Source organism: Amphichorda felina, assembly GCF_050947745.1.
Source record: "Amphichorda felina strain 45539 chromosome Unknown scaffold_1, whole genome shotgun sequence".
Taxonomy (NCBI): domain Eukaryota; kingdom Fungi; phylum Ascomycota; class Sordariomycetes; order Hypocreales; family Bionectriaceae; genus Amphichorda; species Amphichorda felina.
This window is the reverse complement of record NW_028145049.1, coordinates 4,377,619-4,397,741: the sequence shown is the minus strand read 5'-3', so window position 1 is coordinate 4,397,741 and position 20,123 is coordinate 4,377,619. Positions and strand designations below refer to the sequence as shown.

General features: G+C 58.0%; 6 protein-coding genes across 6 annotated transcripts; 4 read left to right on the top strand and 2 right to left on the bottom strand.

Moving 5' to 3' along the window:
- Positions 1–2,196, top strand: ACO1O0_001438 (fungal specific transcription factor domain-containing protein; the record flags this gene model as incomplete). The annotated part of the gene is made up of 4 exons (XM_083190925.1): positions 1–723; positions 778–1,091; positions 1,151–1,499; positions 1,654–2,196. 4 exons carry the CDS (start codon positions 1–3, stop codon positions 2,194–2,196), a joined length of 1,929 nt encoding a protein of 642 aa, XP_083054784.1.
- Positions 2,197–2,451: 255 nt separating this feature from the next.
- On the bottom strand, positions 2,452–8,126 carry ACO1O0_001437 (uncharacterized protein; the record flags this gene model as incomplete). The annotated part of the gene is made up of 3 exons (XM_083190924.1): positions 2,452–3,262; positions 3,314–7,869; positions 8,067–8,126. 3 exons carry the CDS (start codon positions 8,124–8,126, stop codon positions 2,452–2,454), a joined length of 5,427 nt encoding a protein of 1,808 aa, XP_083054783.1.
- A 1,611-nt stretch (positions 8,127–9,737) lies between these two features.
- Positions 9,738–11,699, top strand: ACO1O0_001436 (uncharacterized protein; the record flags this gene model as incomplete). Its single annotated transcript, XM_083190923.1, has 1 exon — positions 9,738–11,699. One exon carries the CDS (start codon positions 9,738–9,740, stop codon positions 11,697–11,699), a length of 1,962 nt encoding a protein of 653 aa, XP_083054782.1.
- A 1,811-nt stretch (positions 11,700–13,510) lies between these two features.
- Positions 13,511–15,400, top strand: PDE1 (3',5'-cyclic-nucleotide phosphodiesterase PDE1; the record flags this gene model as incomplete). The annotated part of the gene is made up of 2 exons (XM_083190922.1): positions 13,511–13,552; positions 13,721–15,400. 2 exons carry the CDS (start codon positions 13,511–13,513, stop codon positions 15,398–15,400), a joined length of 1,722 nt encoding a protein of 573 aa, XP_083054781.1.
- A 310-nt stretch (positions 15,401–15,710) lies between these two features.
- Positions 15,711–16,648, bottom strand: ACO1O0_001434 (flavin reductase family protein; the record flags this gene model as incomplete). The annotated part of the gene is made up of 2 exons (XM_083190921.1): positions 15,711–15,851; positions 15,923–16,648. 2 exons carry the CDS (start codon positions 16,646–16,648, stop codon positions 15,711–15,713), a joined length of 867 nt encoding a protein of 288 aa, XP_083054780.1.
- An 803-nt stretch (positions 16,649–17,451) lies between these two features.
- On the top strand, positions 17,452–20,052 carry ACO1O0_001433 (tRNase Z; the record flags this gene model as incomplete). The annotated part of the gene is made up of 1 exon (XM_083190920.1): positions 17,452–20,052. One exon carries the CDS (start codon positions 17,452–17,454, stop codon positions 20,050–20,052), a length of 2,601 nt encoding a protein of 866 aa, XP_083054779.1.
- Positions 20,053–20,123: the final 71 nt, after the last annotated feature.

Below are 20,123 nucleotides of genomic sequence, written 5' to 3'. Positions count from 1 at the left end.
ATGGCATGCGTAAAACACGCCTCTGAATGCCACTACGCGTCAGCTTCGCCCTCAGAGACCTACTTACAGGCCCTCAAGAGAAAATGTGATGAGACCCGAGGAGAAACCGACATCTACAAGGAGCTTTACCAATACCTACGCGACCTCCCCGAGAACCAAGGTCTAGAAGTCCTTCGACGCATCAGGCTGGGCGCCACCGTCACGACTGTTGTGCGTCAGATCAAGGACGGCGACCTCCTCCTCCAGATGTCCCTCGTGTCCGAGACGCGCCTCCGATACGAGTTTCCATACCGCGCAACAATGCCCCTCGCCATCACCCGGTCCAACAACGCGTACCTCTGCTCAATACTCTACGAGGTGCTCTACATCGAGGATCAAGGCCGAGACCAAGAACGACAACAAGGCCAACCATTATACCAGGGGGGCCAACAACGGCAGCAACGACAGACTCGGAACTTGGCTAGCCACTACTCTCTGCCCTATTTGAAGCCGTACCATGCGGTAAAGCATGTTGACCCCCTTCTGCCTGCTGTCGATGTCGCCAAGTGGACGTCTGTCATCTCAGACAATGACTTGTTCATGGCTCTCCTCGCGGCCTATTTCCTTCACGGGTATCCCGCGTACCCCGTCTTTCAGAAGGACACCTTCCTTGAAGCCATGGTCGACGGCGATGATCGTTTCTGCTCACCGTTGCTTGTCAATGCCGTTATGGCCGAAGCCTGTGTATGGAGCAACCCCTTTTCGCCCTGCCCCTGTCTAACCGGATCCCGAATCTAGCTTTGCCATCACGCCATCCCAAATCGCAGCAGGTACTGGGATTCAGCAGGCCTCCCTTACCGCTTCCTTGCCGAGACTAAGCGCCTCTGGGAAATGGAAGTGGGCAAGGCCAACCTGGTAAACGTACAAGCGGCCGTGTTGCTGAACGTGATATACACCCACAATAGTTTGGATCACCCGGGTCGCATCTACCTTCTCCAGGCTATCTCCATGGGGCAAGCAATGGGACTCTTTGGGGCTGACGTACTCGTGCGAGATGAGCAGCTAAGCAGAGCAAGACTCTTCACCTCCTGGAGCATCTACCGCTGGGCAGTGTAGGCATAGAATAAACTGACCGGGAGTAATAAGATAGGCTAACACGAAATCTGGATAGGGTCCCGGGCTACCATTTTCATAAGCCCCCCGTAATACGAAATCCTCCCGTTGTGCCTCTCCCCGACCCCAACGAGAACTCGACATGGTTTGGCGAAATTCACATGCAGTACCCGCTTGACGAAACCCGCTTCACCATGGCCCACGGGCACTTGTTCATGGCCTGGTCCAACTTGCGCGTTATCACCAACAACCTAGGTTTCGTCACCTACAGTGGTCACGGTCCCGCTGTGATACCCGCCGACGACTATTTCGATTTCCACGAACAGCTCGAGATATGGTTCACCTCGCTTCCGACAGCCCTACAGCCAGAAAACATCATATGGCCTTCCCAGTTCAACCTGCAGTATGTACATGTCCCTCTTCTGAGACGGCTGTCTTGGGCGTGTGTCGGATCTTTTCCGAACAGGCCAAGATCATATAACATGGCGATCCTGTAAAGATAGGAAATCTAACCGCGGATATAGTATGGAATATTATGTAGTGCTCATACGCATGTCACAGATCCAAATCCTTAAGCCCAAAGGGCCAGCCATAGCGGACAAAGATGAGATCTGGGTCACCGCCCGAAAGACGGCAGCCGAAACGCTGTCCCATGCGGTGATACGGCTGGAAACGGTAATCCGGCTCTACTACCTGCGGCACTCATTCGAGTTTTGTGACACGTACATGACCTACCCTCTGTGTACATTGGCCAACATCGTCATGAAAGCCAAGAGTGGGAGGCAGATGGCGGTGTTCCATGAGGCAGCCGACTCGCTGGAGCATCTGCGGTCGACCCTGGTCCTCTGCCTCAGAGGGCTGGCGGAGCAGAGTCGGCACGCGCACATGGCGGGCGTCACCTTCAGGTTGCTGTTCGAGCGTCAGACACCAGAGGACGCCGATATCATCAGAAGGTATATCCCGCTCGGCATTCTGGAGGACCGATCGGCAATGGACCACCCCGTCCACTCGGCGTGCTTACTACACGCTGACGGAGCCAACGAGAACCCTGACATGTCGAGACTAGATGACTGGCCAACAAGCACAGCCTTGAGCAATGGGTAGCGCCCGCAGGCGCCAAGTTGGGATGAAGCTTTGAAAATGTTTCGTTTCCATGATTCTAGAAAATTACTTCTACCAAGATCGTGTCGTGATACGGCGTACATATCTGCTAGTGCAGGAGGATCGCGATGCAAACCAAGCCCCTTTTCCCGTGTTTCCCAACTCCGGCTCACAATATACGCATACGACGATGTAATGCATCCTCCTCGAACCACCCATCCAAGCTACCTATCCAACAAGGAACTCGCCTTATGCCCGTCACCTGGGGCCGCCCATATCGCCCGTGAGGTTCATGTGCATGATGGCGTCCGCTTCCCACGAGTTATCCTCGCCCTTAGCGTCCCCTGACCAAAAGTCCAGGTCCTCCCGTCCATCAACGCCGGGGAGTCGGATCTGAGGCGGCGCTTGGCTTTCCCCAGATGTCACCCTTGCTGGTTTGGGCCCCACCTGCGGCGGACCAGGCGTGCTGAACCGGTCGAAGCTCGGGAGCTCGAACCCGCGGCTGTCCCGATCTGGCTGGTTCTGGGCGTGCGAGGGTGCAGCCGGTGCTTGGCGATTCTCTGACATGCCTAGGTAGTCCCTCGGTGGGTTCTGCCGGTCGTCTGGCATCTGCATGGGCTCCTCCGTCATGCCACCCATGCGGTCCATCTGCTGCTCGAACTCATCGTGCTCGAGAATCCTGGGGGCCTGCTCCAAATTCCTCAGGCTCGTCGTCCCGACAGCACCGCCGGAGCTGTGGGCGCTGAGCATCGAATTCCTGACCATTGTTGGCGTGCCGTCTCCACCGCTGCCAGACTCTCCCATTGCGCCGAGGTCAACGTCGCGGATGGCAAACTGCGCGATGGTGCGCATCTTGCGCGTCACCCAGCCAGCCAGAAGTTTGCCGCGCTGCTTCTCGCCGAGCCTTGACCGGGGGAAGTCGCCCTTGTTGACAAAAGCGACAATGTCGACAATGATCTGGTGCTCCATCAGGATGGCATTGACAATCACGGGCACTAGCGACGCAAGATAGGACTTGCGATTCACTTCAACCAACACGACAACCAGCCCGCCAGCCTGGAATACGGCGCTGCGAATACGTTAGTTCATGTCTTGTTAGAATATTACCCAAAGCACTTACCAGCCACCTTGAACAATATTGCGATGACAGCGCTCCACGGAGAATTCGATATCCATGGGGAAGTGGCTCAGTCCATTGATCTCAAACGTCTCGCCAATGCTGCCAAGGACAAACAGCACCTGCATGTCCACCTGGGCGCCGCCAGGACCGATCGGTCGGCTGATGTTGTGCAAGAAGCCCAAATCTCCTGTCCGGACATACTGCACGTTCGGGTCTCCATCCACGGTGCGCCCATCGAACCGCTCGGCATCAAAGGCGTCCTTGGAGCCGTAGAATGACTTGACGCAGGCCTCGGAGTCGACCCAGATCTCGCCGTACTCCCCCTCGTGGCAGTGCACCCGGCTCTCGGGGTTGACAATGGCAATCTGTGTGGATACGGGAACCATGCCTGAGTCCTGCACCAGGAGTGCCTCGGGATCCGACTCTGGATCGACGGGCATCACCAACCCGCGGCGAAGGGCTCTCATATCCAGCCACAACTCGATTGGCTCGATGCACATGTAGGACCGTGAGGCCACCATGGGGTTCAGCACGTGGGAGTATACAGTGTTGATGGCGGTCCTGTCGAGGCCAGCTGCCGCAAAGTGCAATCTGACCTTCTGGAACACATCCACTCTCGGCCGTCCATCAGCCGTGATCATCATGTTCTTCAGCTCGTGCAGAGTAAAGCCCTTGGCTTGCATGGACGCCATGGCGTGGTCCAGCATCTGCGGCGTGGCGTACGTATCCTTGATCTTGTATCTCGACAGCGTGACGAATAGCGACATGGGGTTCTGTGCAAACTCGACGGGAGATAGGAGGTATGTGGGTGTACCGATGTAGATGCCCATGAGACATGAGTGGATAAAGCCCAGGCCCGTCGTACTTCGTACGCAGCCAAGGACAGGCCTCGAACTCGTCATCTGGCAAGTCTCCTTCTGAACCTTGCACATGCCCATGATGGTATCGTGGCCAAGCTGGACTGCAATGCGTCGCTGGTCAGGAGTCCAGTAAGTCCAGACAATGACGGGATACCCGGGTCGGATCCACGCGGGGTCGATGGTTAGTCCCAGGTCGCGCAGGCCATTGCTCTGCTTCGGTGGCTTGCTGGTGTTGTACGTATTCGGGATGGAAATCTTGAGGACCTGGGCGGATTGCTTGATGTGACTGGCCACAGGCTTGGTTTTGAGCAGGTGATCCACGTCATGGTTCACCAGCACAGCCTTGACGTTGTAATCTGATATGATGTGCAGGTACGCAGGGACATCTTCGCTGAGGCGATTCTGGTCCAGCGGTGCCATGGGGATCACGACAGCACCAAGATTGATGCATGCATGGACCGCAAAGATGAAGTCTTCCGAATGCGTGTACATGAGGATCAGATGGTCGCCGGGACGCACCTTGACCTTGTTCTTTAGGTACATGGCCACGGAGGAGACTCTTGTGTCAAACTTCTTCCAAGTGATGCCTTTGCCCTCACGTCCCCTGCCATCAATGGTACAGTAGGAGAGCTCCTCGGGTTGCCTCGCCACACGCCACTGGATGAGGTCGGTGATACAGGCAAAATTATTTAGTGGAGTCGACGTTCTGTCGTCAATCACCACCTCTCGCCGGTCGATACCAGAGTACTGCTTGTCAGCGGGGGCGAGAATGTCGGCCCTCGAGTCGGACGATAGCTGGGACCAGATACCACCCATGGGGTCGATGCCAACGGGCAGGTTGAGAACGGCATGCTCCACGCCGAATTTTACGTGCACGCATGGCAGATTGCCGAGTTCAAACTCTCGACGGCACAGCATGTTTCCTATCTCGCGCCGACCGTTCTTGATCACCCGCGGCAGTGAGTTTGGCGCCGTTATCATGACGCAGTAGAGGCGGAGATGATGCTCCTGCATAAGGACCTCCATACAGCGCTCCGCTAGGGAGTCCAACAGGGCCGTGTCGGGCTGTCTTGGTGGCCCACCAGATGTCACCGGCTCTGTTGATGCAGCAGCCGTCTCGACGACCACCACGGGCAGATGCTCGTCGTTGACGAACACGTCAAACGCTGAACAGTCGTAAATCTTGGGTACATTCTTGACAATGCTGACCACAATGTGCTGGACAAAGAAGTGTCTGTACTCGGCGACTTCATGGCCATGCTCGACCCATTCCACCTTCTGCCGGAGGCGGTCTTCATACAGTCCAAGAACAAAGACCTTGCCTTGGATTACGGTACCGAGAAGGCCTGTGCGAAGGAACTCGGGCTCGACCGCTGTGGGCGTCGGCTCACCAGGCTCAAACTTGTAGGGGCGGGCGTGGAAAATGGCCTCTGTGTTCCTAGGCTGTGCCCAAAAGCCACCGGAGAGAGACGGAGAATCAACCCAGATCTCGCCCACGGAGTGGGCAGAGGCTAGCAGGCCTGACTCTGGATCGACCACAGCAAGGGTGGCGTCTGGGATGGGGAATCCAAAAGCGCCCACCCTTACAGCCCCCAGTTCGGCCGAGGCCTTTTTCCTGGCCTCGTCTCCGACAGCGAGAACCACCACCTCGTTCGTCTTGAGCGCCTCACGGTCGAGGAGGACCTCGTTCACTTCAGTCTTAGATCTCTGTTCTTTGGTCGTCGTAGTTCCGCCACCCAGTAGACTTCCAAAGCCATTTGATGGCTTCTTCTCGTCCTCCTTGGCTTCGTCCTCTTGCTCGGATTCACCTTCAGATCCAAGATCAAGCTTCAGGGGAACGCCCATGCGTTCCTCGCCTCCGAGCCAGTCCCGGACGCTGATAACCATGCCGCCATGCTCGGGGAGGCAGAGCATTGGCGCTACGGCTTCGCGTGCCCTGGAGTTTCGAAGGGGTCGCAGCCACCTATCCGCCAGAACCTCGTGGAATTCGCTGTCGACCGTCAGAGTGTCAATCAGACACAGCTTAATCGCCTGGAAGTTGGGCTCTATTCCCTTTTTGAAGTTCCTCGTTGTCATGGGGTCTTGTAGATAGTTGTAGACTGCTCGCTTCAGACCTGGATAATCGGCAATGGTGATGGTCGCCTTGTACTTGGTGATGAGATGAGCGTAAAGCCCAGGCAAGTCAACGGCCTTGCTGTCAAACCACACCGTCGTATGCCCACCATAGACTGTCAATAAGACCCCGAGGATCATCCCAATGCCCTGTCGCGGATCCAGGTAAGAGAGGAGAATCTCGCTGCTAGCGCCCCCACCGATGAGCTTGCCATTCTTGTCGCGCAGCGAGGGGTTGAAAGTGTCTCCTGGTCCGTTGCGCGGGATGGTTGATATAACGGCACTCAGGCATGCCATCTGGTGCATAATGGTCCGGTGGCTGAGAACAACTCCGCGCAAGTCACCAGTAGGTGCTCGGGAAAACTCGATGTAGGCCAAGTCGGGGACAGACAAAGGAGGAGCATCATCTTTCTTCTTAGGGTGATAGCTTCCAAACTCATTTGTCTTCCACCACTCGACTCCCTTGGGCCATGTCAACTTCTGCGTCGTAATATCACGCTGGAATGCCTTGAGGTTGTTATCCGTTGTTAGGGCAAGATGCGCCTGAGTTGAGGTCAAGATGAAGTTGAGTCGCTGATAGTCTTGCAGGTCATTGATGGGCACCGCCACCACTCCAGCAATGAAGCAACCCATCAAGGCAATGGCGAAGTCGATAACTTCGGAGTCGCGGTATACTAGAGCTACTCGGTCCCCTCGGTACAGCGAGCTCTTGTCCCTTATAACCTGGGCGACTTTTTCAGCTCTGGCTGCCAGCTTATCCCAGGTGATAGAGGATATCTCTTTGCCCCTGCTATCCAGAACCCAGTACGCGGGGACTTTGGCTGTGGTCCTAGCCCTGTGTCTCAAAACCGCTGCAATATTATCAAATTTGGACATTGGTGTGTTCCTATCGTGAGGGTCGTGGATGGCAAACGGCACCTCGCGGGGCTCAAGTGGTAGCTGGTACTCGAGAGCCTCCGGGGGAGGCAGGTCGTTAGCTGTGAGCATCGGAGGAGCCACGGCGACGGTGGGAGAGAATGGGTCGTTCATCGAGTAACGCTGGGGTGCTCCGTATTCGTCATAAGCAGGGGTCTGGCCCTGATCGTAGTGTTGTTGGCCGGCAAAGTCGGAGAAGAACCCCTGAGAGTCGCTGAGGGTGGCCGTTCGGCTATCATATGCGCTGGGGGGCGGGTATTGCTGGCGCTGATCGGGATAGGCCCCATGCTGCTCGGGGTTGAAGGCATAGTCTCCTGACACCATGGTTCCACTTCTAGAGGCCTGCTCGTTGGCCCCAAGGTTCAGGAACAAAGAGTCGCGCTTCGGCGCCGCCGGGCGCTCTGCAATGGGACCTCCGGGACGCAAGAGGCCGGCTGGGTTCATGTCGGGGGAGTCTTGTAGGGGTGGGGGACCGCCATACGCAGAAGCCGGGCGGTAGACTGGCGAAGTGGGACTGCCAGATCCTGAGGGATCGCCGCCCATGGAGGCAAAGACCGAGGCCCGGTGGCCGTCGGCTGGATAGTATTTCGAGGCATCAGGGTCGTGGAGGCGCAAGCCGCCTCGTTGCTCGGGGGGCTGTTGAGGGGCGCTGGAATACTGTGCGAGTAGCTGGGCTCGTTTTTTTTGGTAGCTGAGGAGAAGGAGGTCAGCACACGGCAGAGCTTAATCGGGAGAATAGCGCGCTCACCCTTTTTCTGTGATATCCCCCTCCTAGTAATTTCAAGCGTCAGCAGAGGTCATTGGAGACGGGCTGGGACGGGCGACAGGCGGGAGGCGGCGTGGTGAGGGGCAGGACCGAGACATACCTCCAAATCTCGTTGGAGCTCGTCGAGCCTGGCCTGGAGCTCGGGGTTGAAGTCGGCCATGGCGGGCGACAGCTTCAACCAGGTTCCAGCTTCGACCGGTAGAGAAGGCCGCGGCGACGTTGAAGGCAGAGAGTTGGTGAGCGAGCGACAGTGTCCCTGAGAGTCTAGGACGGACGGATACGGATGGGCCTGGGGCGGACGGGACGGTTGGACGGATTTGGTAGGGGCACCTCAGCGCTAACAGAAGCCCCCGGCTGGGCCTCCCGCCCCCTCCAATCGAATCCCGTGACGTAAGAGCCACCTAGCTAGCACCCAAAGTCCGTTCGTTGTGTACTATCTTCGTGCAGCACTTGTATAGAATTGTTAGCTATTACTAATGCTCGTAGATTGCTTCCACTGATACTAGTACTGCCTAGGTACATGCAAGTCTTCCATGTCTATAGAGCGCCCTTCGTCTGATTGCACCGAGCGTAACAGCCAGCCTGGAGGTTCTGCTGCTGATCCTTGCTGTCCGCGTTCGGGCATACCAGTACGGATATTACAGACAGATAGGCAGACCAGTATCCGCACTGACATGATATCAATAAGCGCCTGTCAGATCAATTTCAGGGCTCGATAATATCACCGTATACGATGATAGACCCGGCATCATATTGACAGGGAGTGCGCCAGATACGAGAAGACCTGCAGCCTTGCAGCTTTATGCGGTTTGCATTAGTAACTGGCAGGTGTGGAGCATCACGGGACTGTATTTATCCCGGTTTCCGATCGCCTATCCACCACCACGGGAATTTCTTCCCCCAACCTTTTTTGACACTGTCCATGCTTCCTTCAACCTCTGGAACATGCATGGCACCAGCTCGCCATTAGATGCAGTCAGCCATCCAGATGGTCCAAATGGCCCTGGCAGAGCCTCAACGTATTCAATAGACTAGCCCCAGGGCACGCGGCCCATGGCGGCTCTGCCACGCTGACAGTCTGAGCACAAAGAGCAAGTCGCCCTTGCTCAACGGGCCACGACGCTTGGTAAGTTTTTCTTCTCTCCCTATACTCTCGTTTCGTGACCCAATACCCTTTCTTCATATGATGAAGACTCATACACAGACCTGTTCTGAAACACAATGTCGAAAGAACTATGATCTAACTCTCCTGAACTACCCATCCATCTTCTACTCTTACGTTGGCCTCAGTGTTGCAGTTCACGACTAACGTTGCATACCTCAGGATATTATTGCCATGTACATCTCCACTTAGAGGACAAGGAATGAACAAGGCTATCCATGCCTCGAATCGGCTGTAGGTATTTCTCCATTCCCTAACGGGCAGTAGACAAGGACGTGAGGATCCTCGATCTAAGCTTCTTTGTTTCCATGCTTATTATTGTAAACCCAAACATGGCTCTTTGAAACCCCTTGTTCTCGAGTCGAACTGAACTCGTTCCCGCCACCGCTATGGCGTTTGGCAACTGTTGCTCCTAAGATGAACAAAGCGAGCCTTGAACGATGCGGAACACACAAGACAATTCTATACCTCTATTCCATATATCTCGTGGCCCATATAATGGCTCTTCCCATCCGTAGTTTGTCACTTGAGGTTCAATTCTCACAACCCTATTCACGACAATCCCAAACATATATAGACACCTTCGCATTCTCCCCATTGTTGCCACACATGGACAACTTTGAAGAGCTCTTCCAAGAGCAGCCCCCATGGGACCAAGCCGCTCTGGACCCTATGTTCCTCGACGACACTCTCTTCTCAGATATCGGTGACACCTCCATCCTTGACAACAATGGCGACTTCAACTACCAGAGCATGACAAACCATTTCTCCCCTCCCATTGAACATACCAACTCGGACACAGACAGCTTCAGCAACTCGGCGCTACTCGCCTGGGGTAACCTGGCACCCGTCGCCGATCCTACCCCAGAGTGCTTCAACCCAGCGCTGCTAACCCAGGGCGACTCAGCACCCAACGTCGGCCTCGGGCTCACCTCGCAACAGTCCGAATACCTATCACCGTCGCAGAACAACGCTTGGAACTTCCAGGATCCGACCCCACAGGAGTCACCAGCAGTCTTTGGCCCAACAGGCTCTGGCATGCCACCGCAGCAGGACCCGAAAACATGCAGCTTGTGTTTTTTTGATGCCTACGAGGCCGACCCCTCGGGGAACGGCACCAATTTGCCCGCCATATGTCCTCATACGGACGTAAGGTTAGCTGTCGACGATGACTTTTCGGGCTTATCCTCGGCGTTTAGCTACCCAGAACCTACCCAGATGCCGCAAACAAACGTCCCTCCCTACGGCTCTCATCGCAGCGCGGTGTTCCAGCCCACCACCCAGCAATCATACGCTCGACGCTCTCTGCCACCAGCTCCCTCGACTACAACCAGTTCGACTGCCTCAAGATATTCGGCTCCCCTGCTTCGGAGGAGCCATAGGAGGAACCAGGGTTCATTCAAAGCTTCCTCTGTCAGTCCCGAGAGGCCGACCAAGAGACGGAGGCAAAATGACAGGAACCCAATCGAAGCGTACCCGGACGAGATCGACGTTCCCGAAACATGGGGTCCAGTCGACCAGCCTTCGCTGTTCTGCTATACCAGGGATGGCAGGCTCGTCGACTACCGCAAGTACACCGCCCAGCAGATCCGCACGTTCATCGACCAGAACCCACGAGAGCTCACCCTCTGGGTCCAGAACCACCCGGCGCAGTGCAAGCACCGACTCCCCAACAAGCACGCGATTCAGTGTATGTGGGAGTCCTGCCCAGCCAGGGACAACAAGATTGGTCCCGGCTGGCTACAGGTGGCCTTTGACGAGTTCCCCGTCAAGACGTCGGACGGCACCAGAGACCCCTTCAACGTGGCCGGGTTCATGCATCTGTGGTGCTTCGAGCAGTGCTTTGACGCGGTCCACGACTATAAGAGCGGCAAGCTTCAACCGGAGGACCGCAACTTGCCCAAGGAGAAGAAGAACCCTATGCGCCTTGAGCGGGACAGTGCCGATGCGGACGTCATTCATCAGACATTTTCCCCCTGGTTCATTAAGAACACCTGGATGCCGGGCGTCCCTCTGCGCAGTGCGCCTCGTACGCACGAGGAGACGCTCTCATACGCCATGATCACGCATCATCTGGAGCACCAGAACAGGAGCCGCGCCGAGGCACGCGAAAGGCATAACAAGAACAAGGATCCCAGCGAGAGGATCACAATCGATATACACAGGGGCAACCTCCAGTTTTGGGCCGAGGTGCGCTTCCCCAGACTTGGCCCCTACAACCCCACCGGGCCCAATGCCTTCCAGATGTATACTCCTGGGGGGCTCCCAAGCTATCAGGCTGGGATCTCGGGGCCGGGCCTAGGGGACGCCGGCTTCGGGTATGGCCACCAGGACGTGACCACCCAGGGGGGTACTTTCTCTACTCCCACTTCCCTCTTTAGTCCTACTAATATCTTTACTTTCACTGGCATCACAACGTCCCCAAACGATAGCGAGGCCGAGCAGGAGGCCAACAAGGGACCGAGTACCCCCGAGCGACAACAAACCTCGGGGGTCCCGCAGCCATCTCGACGGAGCGCCCGACTGTCGGACGCCCAATCTGCGCCTGCATTCCCCCAGCCCCAGCATTAGCAGACCGGCTTAGACCTCCGAAGCCCCTTCGACTTCGAACCCGGACCAGCGCGTCTAGAAGCTGAGCTCGTAAATGCCCTGGCGCATTTAACAGCGGGGCCTCGGTGGCGCCGGGTGCCCTGTCGGCCAAGTGGCCTGGGCCCGCTGCGCAGCCGCTCCAACCGCTCTGGAGTGTTGGGGGAGAGGTTTGTCTCGTCTCTCTTTACGTCTGGCTCATATCTCCCCTTTGTCTTTTTTCCTATGTTTCTTATTTCCCCACGGTCTCTGCATCTCTAAGAGCTTAGAGATGTACACACATACTCTCTGGCACTCATTTTGAATGCAGCATAGCGTTGGCGTTTCGCTCGTTGGGATTTACCTGGAAGTTCAGGAGTACAGTGGGCATTGATCTCGAATGGACCATAGCGATGGCGTTTCTCTTTGAGCGAGACGAACTGAAAGTTCAGGGCATTTCACGGATGGCGTTTTCTTTCATCAAAAAGCATGGTAGCGTGGCGGTGCAAGTGCAGATTCACATATCGGCTCTTGTTGTTTTTTTATAGGCATACATACATACAAGGGCGTTTTATTGTCTTTTTTTAGGTTGCTTAACAAAGCTTTACTTTTTTTAGAGAGCAAATTCCGATCAAGCCTGGGTGACAATGATTGAGTAAATAAGGCAACAGCTTCTCCAGGGTGACACGACATGGTTCAGCTTATCGTACTCTGGCAGTATGATGTGTATGATAGTAGCCCCGATCGGGTGTGGAGGTCGTCGAGTCAGCAAGCAAGCTAGGTGCTTACTACGAATAGTAGGTACGATATATACGCACAAGCTAGAAGATGGGGCAGACGACAGGAGAACCAACAGGACGGATGTATGCGAGGATATGCATGCAGGATTGATGCGGGCAGGCATATATGCAGGCGGCGGCTGCAAGCTGCAAGCATGTGGCGGGACAAAGTCGCAAATGCCAACGGCGTCCCCGAAGCTCCAATTGTCCAACTGTCCAGCCGTCCAACCGTCCAGTCCAACAGTCCACATGATGGAAGCTGGGGGCGCCATCCATGGTGCCGGAGGCCTTTTCGAGTCGTTGATCAATGATGTGATGATGCCATGTCACAGCTCATAAATACCCTCCCCCCGGATCCTGCCACTTGGTGCTATTTCTCCCGTGTTCCTGTCAGTTTCACGAATTCTCCGTTGCCCCACGACGTGTTCGGTGTGTAAGGTAAGGCCCAAGGTGAGGAGCTGCTTCACCATCCACGGCTGATAGCTCAGAACTTTAAACAGGTAGCGTATAGTAATATACCAGCCAAGCTAGCAGCATATCAGACTGGGGTCCGATCAGCGCAACACACCATCACACGTTGCCTACCGTCTTGGCCCCCGAGAGCCGCATTCCCCAGTCTCCCAAGTCTCACTCTGGACACGCAGCCTGGACTCCCTGGAGCCTCTCGGCCTGAGACATCGCGGCCTCCTAAGGAAAGACCGATCCTACTCCTGCTGTGTGACTTGCTACAGGCAACTGCGACTGCTGCACGCGTCCGTCACGTGCTCCCCCGTTGTTGGCGCGTTCTGTTAACCACTGTCTCGCCGCTTCGCTGCCTCCGGCTCTGGAGGATCAGAGGGGCATCCACCGATCCCATCATCGTCACCGTCGTCTTCGTTGTCATCACCGTCATCCCTCGAGCTGCACCCACTCCTTTGAGACACCCAACACCGACAATCTCATTTTGTCCTCATACCTGACTGACCGCTGCATCCATCACGGCGTAGACGAGCGGATGTCGCGAGCGTCACCGTCCGGCAGACGATTGCGACAGAAGGGATGGGGGAGGAGACGAGGCCTGCGCTGCAGGTGATTATCCTAGTGAGTCCACTCGTCTGTTGTCAACTTGTCAGCACTCAGGCTTGGTCTCGGGGTGTGACAGATCAACAAATTGGTCGGAGCTTCTCTTGTCCTCCTACCCGGCTGGGCGCATGAACCCGCCTTGATTGGCTCCTACAAGGTAGACTCATCACTAATCATCGACTTCAGGGCTCCGGCGGCGGCCCCCAGGAATCAAACACGACTGCCTTCCTCGTCCGCTCTATTGACCAGGACTGGCGCAAAGGCTCTGTCATCGCTGTCGACGCCGGCGTCCACCTCTCAGCCATCACCCGCATCCTCCGCGAATCACTCCCCTCCCCACCACCCACCGACCTCCCGTACACCCTCACGCGCGGACCCTTTGCTGGCCTATCCCTCCCCCACCGCTCCCCGGAGGCCAACGCTGGCTACATCACCAGTTCTCTCATCGAGGCCTACCTCATCACCCATCCCCACCTTGACCACATCGCCGGCTTCGTCATCAACACGGCCGGTCCCCCCGGCGCCCGCCCCAAGAAGCTCGCCGGCCTCCCTGACACCATCCACGCCTTCAAGACTCACATATTCAACAACATCATCTGGCCTAACCTCAGCGATGAGAGCAATGGCGCTGGTCTTATCACCTACCTCCGGCTCGTCGAGGGTGGTAGCCCCGCCCTGGGTGACGGCGAGGGGAAGGGGTACTCCGAGATATGCGACGGCCTGCTCATCAAGATCTGGGGCGTCAGCCACGGTCACTGCATAGAGAAACACTCCCATCGTGGTTCTGCCTCCAGTGCCTCGGGCCTCCCCTTTCCCAGCCAGGACTGTGCCGCTGCCGCTGCCGCTGCCGCTGCCGCTGCTGCCACCCCAACCACGGCCGCCCATCTGCTGGCGGCGACGCCGCGGCGTGACCACGTCTCCACGCCCCAGGCCACGACTCGTCGCCAGAGCCTCCTGAGCCAGGCCACCTTGGCCAGTGGTGCTAACGCGGGTTCGTCGCACGCATCGCCGGCGGGTGAGAAAGAGAAAATATGCGTCTATGACTCGAGCGCCTACTTTATCCAGGACCAGGAGCACCACCGCGAGGTACTCATCTTTGGCGACGTCGAGCCCGACAGCATGTCACTCAGCCCGCGCAACTTGTACATCTGGCAGGAGGCTGCCCCCAAGATTGCTGCGGGCAGCCTCGCGGCCATCTTCATCGAGTGCAGCTACGACGACAGCCGCAGTAATGACCGCCTCTTTGGCCACCTAAAGCCTGTCTACGTCATTGAGGAGCTCCGCGCCTTGGCCATCGAGGTTGGCGCCGCGCGCCAGGCTCGCCTCGCTCCCGCATCTACACCCACCCCCGGTCCTCACGAGTCGACCAAGAAGCGCAAGCGCCTGAGCGACGCCGGGCCCACTCTTCGCAGCGTAGCCAAGCAATCTGCCACTGAGGACGTCCACCACGAGAACCCCAACCCCGAAGAGCCTGTATCACCCAGGACTTTCGGCACTCTGGAGGGCGCCGCCACGGCTGCCTCATCCGTCGCCGTTGATAGTACCAGCAGCAGCAAGACCGCCGGGCGCGCCGGTGAGTCGTTGATGCCTCACCCCTCAACCCCGACACACCAACTGTCGCTGCGGGACGCCGAAACTCCGCTGCTCCTCAACAACAGCGGCGCCAGCGGCAGTGGTGACGGTGAGGACCAGGGGCAGCACCAGCTCAAAGGCCTCAAGATAGTCATCATTCACGTCAAGGAGAAGCTGTCGGACGAGACCGATGTCGGGGAGACGATACTGGAGGAGCTCCTGGAGCACGAGAGGGAGGCGCAGCTAGGGTGCGAGTTTATCATGGCGAAGTCGGGTTATAGCTTCTACCTGTGAAGTGCACACTTCCGTTTTTCTGCCTTTTTTTTTCTGCTACGGCATTCGCGTGTTGCTTTCTGGTATACGGGGTTAGTTACTCATGATGCGACGACAGGGCTAGCTCAGGGAGTTGTGGGACATGGGATTGTTGGAATTATGCGAGCATGATTATGATGATTAGGACGGCAAACGATCTATTGGTTCGTCACCCGGTATTCCGGTGTGACTCTGTATACATGGATTAGACGAGAAATATGTTATATCAAGGCCAAGTCTACTCTAGCTGTCGCCCACTCTATCGTCTATAAATCTGCACCGCTGTCGCCTTCTAGTTGGCCGGGGCCTTCTTGAGCTTCTCATAGCCCTCCTCACCGCCAACGTCCTTGGCAAAGTCCGGCCTAGGGAGCTCGAAGGCCTCGGTGGTGCGCCCGTAGGTGATACCGCCAAGACGGCTCACGGGGCGCAGGACCTGTATTTCTTCTATGTCAGCGAACTCCACACACATACAGACAAGTGGCCTCCTTCAGGGGTAGGACTCACATCCGGGTCGACAATGTTCTTGTCCTCATTGAGCGCATCCTCGCGCACCCAGAACCGCACGCCCTCGAAGATGGCCACGACACCGGACCTCTTTCCCGGGTTGGCGCGGCTGTCGTACTCCTTGATGGTGTCGAGCTTGGCCTCGACGCTGAAGACGGCCTCCTTGACGCGGGCGCACTTCACGTCGTGGCAGTCGTAGGCCGGGGTCAGGCCGCTGAGGTCCCACTCGGAGGCGCCGTAGGGGGCGTTGACGCTGGCGGCGTTGGCGGCCTCGACGTAGCCCTCGGAGATGATGTTGATGACGCACTCTTTGGTGTCGAGGACGTTGCGCAGGGAGTCCTTGGCGGCGCCCTGGGGCGTGGCGAAGCCGACGACGAGCAGCGGCGGGTCGTGGTTGACAAAGTTGAAGTAGCTAAAGGGCGCCAGGTTGGTGGTGGTGCCGTCGGCGCTGCGCGTGCTGACGAAGGCGATGGGCCGCGGGACGATGGCCGAGATGAGCAGCTTGTAGTTGAAGGGCGCGGGGCGGCCCGGCTCGTAGGGGTCGATGGCGACGTGCTGCTTGGTGGCGGCCTTGTCAGCGTCGAGGCTGTTGGCCCCGTCGCCAAACTTCCACTCCGGGGCGGGCGTCTTGGTGTAGCGGAAGCTCGAGGAGGCGTCCCAGTCGGGGCGCGAGCCCTCGACCTGCTTGAAGTCGGGGTGCGGGTTGCGCTGGACCTTGTCGGCCATGGTGCGAGTTAGGACGAGGGGTGATGGGGTTGCCGGTGAGACGGCCCTTTGCAACCGTTGTGAGAGACGAGAGAGCATGGGGAGCGAGGGGTTAAGAGAGGGTGTGGGACAGTGGGACAGGACGGGCGATGTCGTGATGGGCGTGGGGAAGAGCGACGTTGCGGGGAGAGTCCATCGACGATAAGTGGAGATAAGACAGTTATAAATGCTTAGCAATCGAGGACGGGCCCCATAATGCGTAGGCATACATTGTCTTGGAAAATATCATATCCTTCATGTTATGAATCCGGGAACATGATTATTGCCGTACATTGGGGAGCGCATGTCGTGGAGCAAGCCCAGCGCAGAAGGCAATTGTGTTGGTTGGAGTTGAGAGTTCAGGGTAAGTAAGGTACGAAAAGGTACGTACGTCGTACTTTAGAGTGCGTGCATGTGGATGTCGGGCCGACATGAATCAAACCGTCACACCGAAAAAAAAGTCGAGGTGCAGAACTTCGGGGTCCACCGTCTCTGACGCAGCTTCACTGTGCCCTTCGCCATGCCCACGCTATAATAGGATATCCGCAACACCAACTCCCTCGCCGATGGAACCATGTGGCTTCCGCAGCCTCAGAATCTCCTCTCCATTTCTTTTGTGCTCCGTCTCCGGTAGACTCGCGCATCTGCGCTGCAAAGCGACCTGGGCGCGACCTCGTTCCCGCGCCCCACCATCGTCACGCCCTCCTCATCCTCCTCCCCGCGCCTCGAAACCTCCGCCTCCAACTCCTTCACCTGAAAGGTGCTCCTCCAGAGAAGTGAACGTCATGACGACCCTCGTCCAGCTGGCCACAGTGCCCTCGGCCGACACACCGAACACCTGCCTCCACGTGCGCAACGACAAGTCACACTACATCTTTGGCCGCGTCCCCGAGGGCACCCAGCGCGCCTTCAACAGCCGCAAGACGTCCTTTGCCGGCGTCACCCAGGTCTTCCTGTCCGGCAGCGTCGCCTGGGACCAGCTTGGCGGCCTCACCGGCTTCCTCCTCACCATTGCCGGCGCCGCCAATGCCACCAAGGACGCCGTCATCTCCAACAATGTCGAGCGCGAGAAGAGAGGCCGCAAGCTGCTCAGCCTGACCGCCCATGAGGGCGTTGGCATCCACGCCGGCGACAACATTGGCCACATCCTGGCCTGCAACCGAGGCGTCATCTTTCGCCAGCCCATACGCACCCACATATCCGAGCACCGCGACGACCCCAGAGCTGTCGACCCCTCGGACATCCGCCCGGACTGGCAGGACGATGGTCTGAGAGTCTGGAAGATTCCCGCGATGCGGGAGCGATCTAGCAGTCCCCGAAAGCGCCGCCGTCTAAGCCCAGCGGCTGATGGCGAGCAGGATAAGCAGCTGCCAGCAGAGGCGGAGGACGAGTTCAAGGAGGAACACCCCCTCTCCGACCCCGAGGTGGCGCGCATCATTGTCGACCACCTCCTCTTCAACGGGGACATCCGACCGGCCGCCCTTGTGGCGCGGAAGGTGAAGGACCTCAGCCCCACCGACACGGCTCTCATCACAGTGGATGGCATCCTGCGAAAATACCGGGGCCCTTTTGCCAGCAATGGAGAGCAGGTCCCCAACCCCGAGGACAAGGCTTGGGTGCTGCCACCGCCTGGATCGAAGAAGCCGGACCAGGGGGAAGAGACGTGGAACCTGGAGCGCATACCCCTCCCTAAAACCTCCTACAGCCAGACTTCGATGAGCTACATCGTCAAGACCCATGATCGCAGAGGCAAGTTTGACCGCGCCGCCGCGGAAAAGCTGGGCGTGAACGTGAAAGACTTCAAGTTCCTGATCCAGGGACAAGAGGTCAAGGGCATGGACGGCAGCACCATCACCCCCGATATGGTGCTGGGAGAACCCCTGGCTGGGCGAGGCTTCATCGTCGCCGACATTTCCGGACCGGATTTCCTCGACTCGTTCATGCAGCGGCCCGAGTGGTCCAACAAGGAGCTCATGGCCAACATCCCCGTCATGTACTGGCTTCTCGGCCCCGGCCTGTCCAGCCATCCCCGGATCCAGCAGTTCACCCGCGACCATCCTGACATCCGTCATGTCATATGCGCCCCGGATGTCTGCCCCAACATGATCTCCAACCCAGGTCCCGCGGAGCTGCAGATGATGCTGCGGCGCATCGACTCTGACAGATTCCCCATCCTCAAGTACGACAACGTCGTCAAGGTGCCAGCACCAGCGGAGGGCTCCAACGTCCAATTTGGCCGGGCGGGCAGGGCGGTTCGGCTCATGCCCCGGCTCCTCTACGAGGACGATCTCATGGTGCCGTTCACCGACCTCGTCACGCCCTGGAACTCTGTCTCCCAGGAGGTGCTCTCGATGGCTGAGGAGGCCAAGGCCAAGGCCACGGACCCCGAGTTCCTGGCCAAGGTCGAAGAGGAGGAAAAGGACATACCGAACCGCGACGCCGAGATTGCGTGCCTGGGGACTGGGTCGTCGGTCCCGTCCAAGTACCGCAACGTCTCGGGGACGCTGATCCGGGTCCCCGGGATCGGAAACTACCTCCTGGACTGCGGCGAGGGCACCATCGGGCAGATCCGGCGACTGTACGGCGACGAGGAGACGGCCAAGATCCTGCGCGACCTCCGCTGCGTTGTCATCAGCCACCTCCACGCCGACCATCACCTGGGCGCCCTGTCGGTCTTCCGGGCGTGGTACGAGCAGGCCCTCCGCGACGGCAACACGGCCAACCTCGCCGTCTCGTGCATCAACCGCTTCCGCGACATCCTGAGCGACCTCTCCCAGGTGGAGGACTTTGGCTTCCACCGCCTGCGGTTCCCCAACTGCCTCCCCACGGGCCGCGACATCGACGTCGCCACCAGGGAGCACATGGACCCTCACGACGACTTTGGCCTCGCCGCCATCCGCCGCGTGCTCGTCCCCCACTGCTTCCGCGCCATGGGCACCGAGATCCAGCTCACGTCGGGCCTGCGCATCGCCTACTCGGGCGACTGCCGGCCCTCGCCCGCCTTCGCCGAGGCCTTCCGGGGCGCCCACCTGCTCGTCCACGAGTGCACCTTCGGCGACGACATGGCCGACCACGCGCGCCAGAAGATGCACAGCACCATGTCCGAGGCGCTGGGCGTGGCGCGCGACATGCGGGCACGCCGGACGCTGCTGACGCACTTTTCGCAGCGCTACGTCAAGGCTGACTCGCTGCGGTGGGAAGGGGGCAAGGTCGAGGACGAGGACAAGGACGAGGACAAGGACAAGGACAAGGACGAGGACAATACTCACACTGATCGGTCCGTCCTCATGGCGTTTGACTACATGACGGTCAAGCTGGGCGACTTCCAGAAGGCGGCGTGCTATCTGCCCGTGCTGGAGAAGCTGATGGAGAAGACGGACGAGTAGGTAGCTGTGGGCAGCAGTAACGTGCTGTGGGATATTTGTGTATATGTACAACATGTAAGGCATGCATGGGA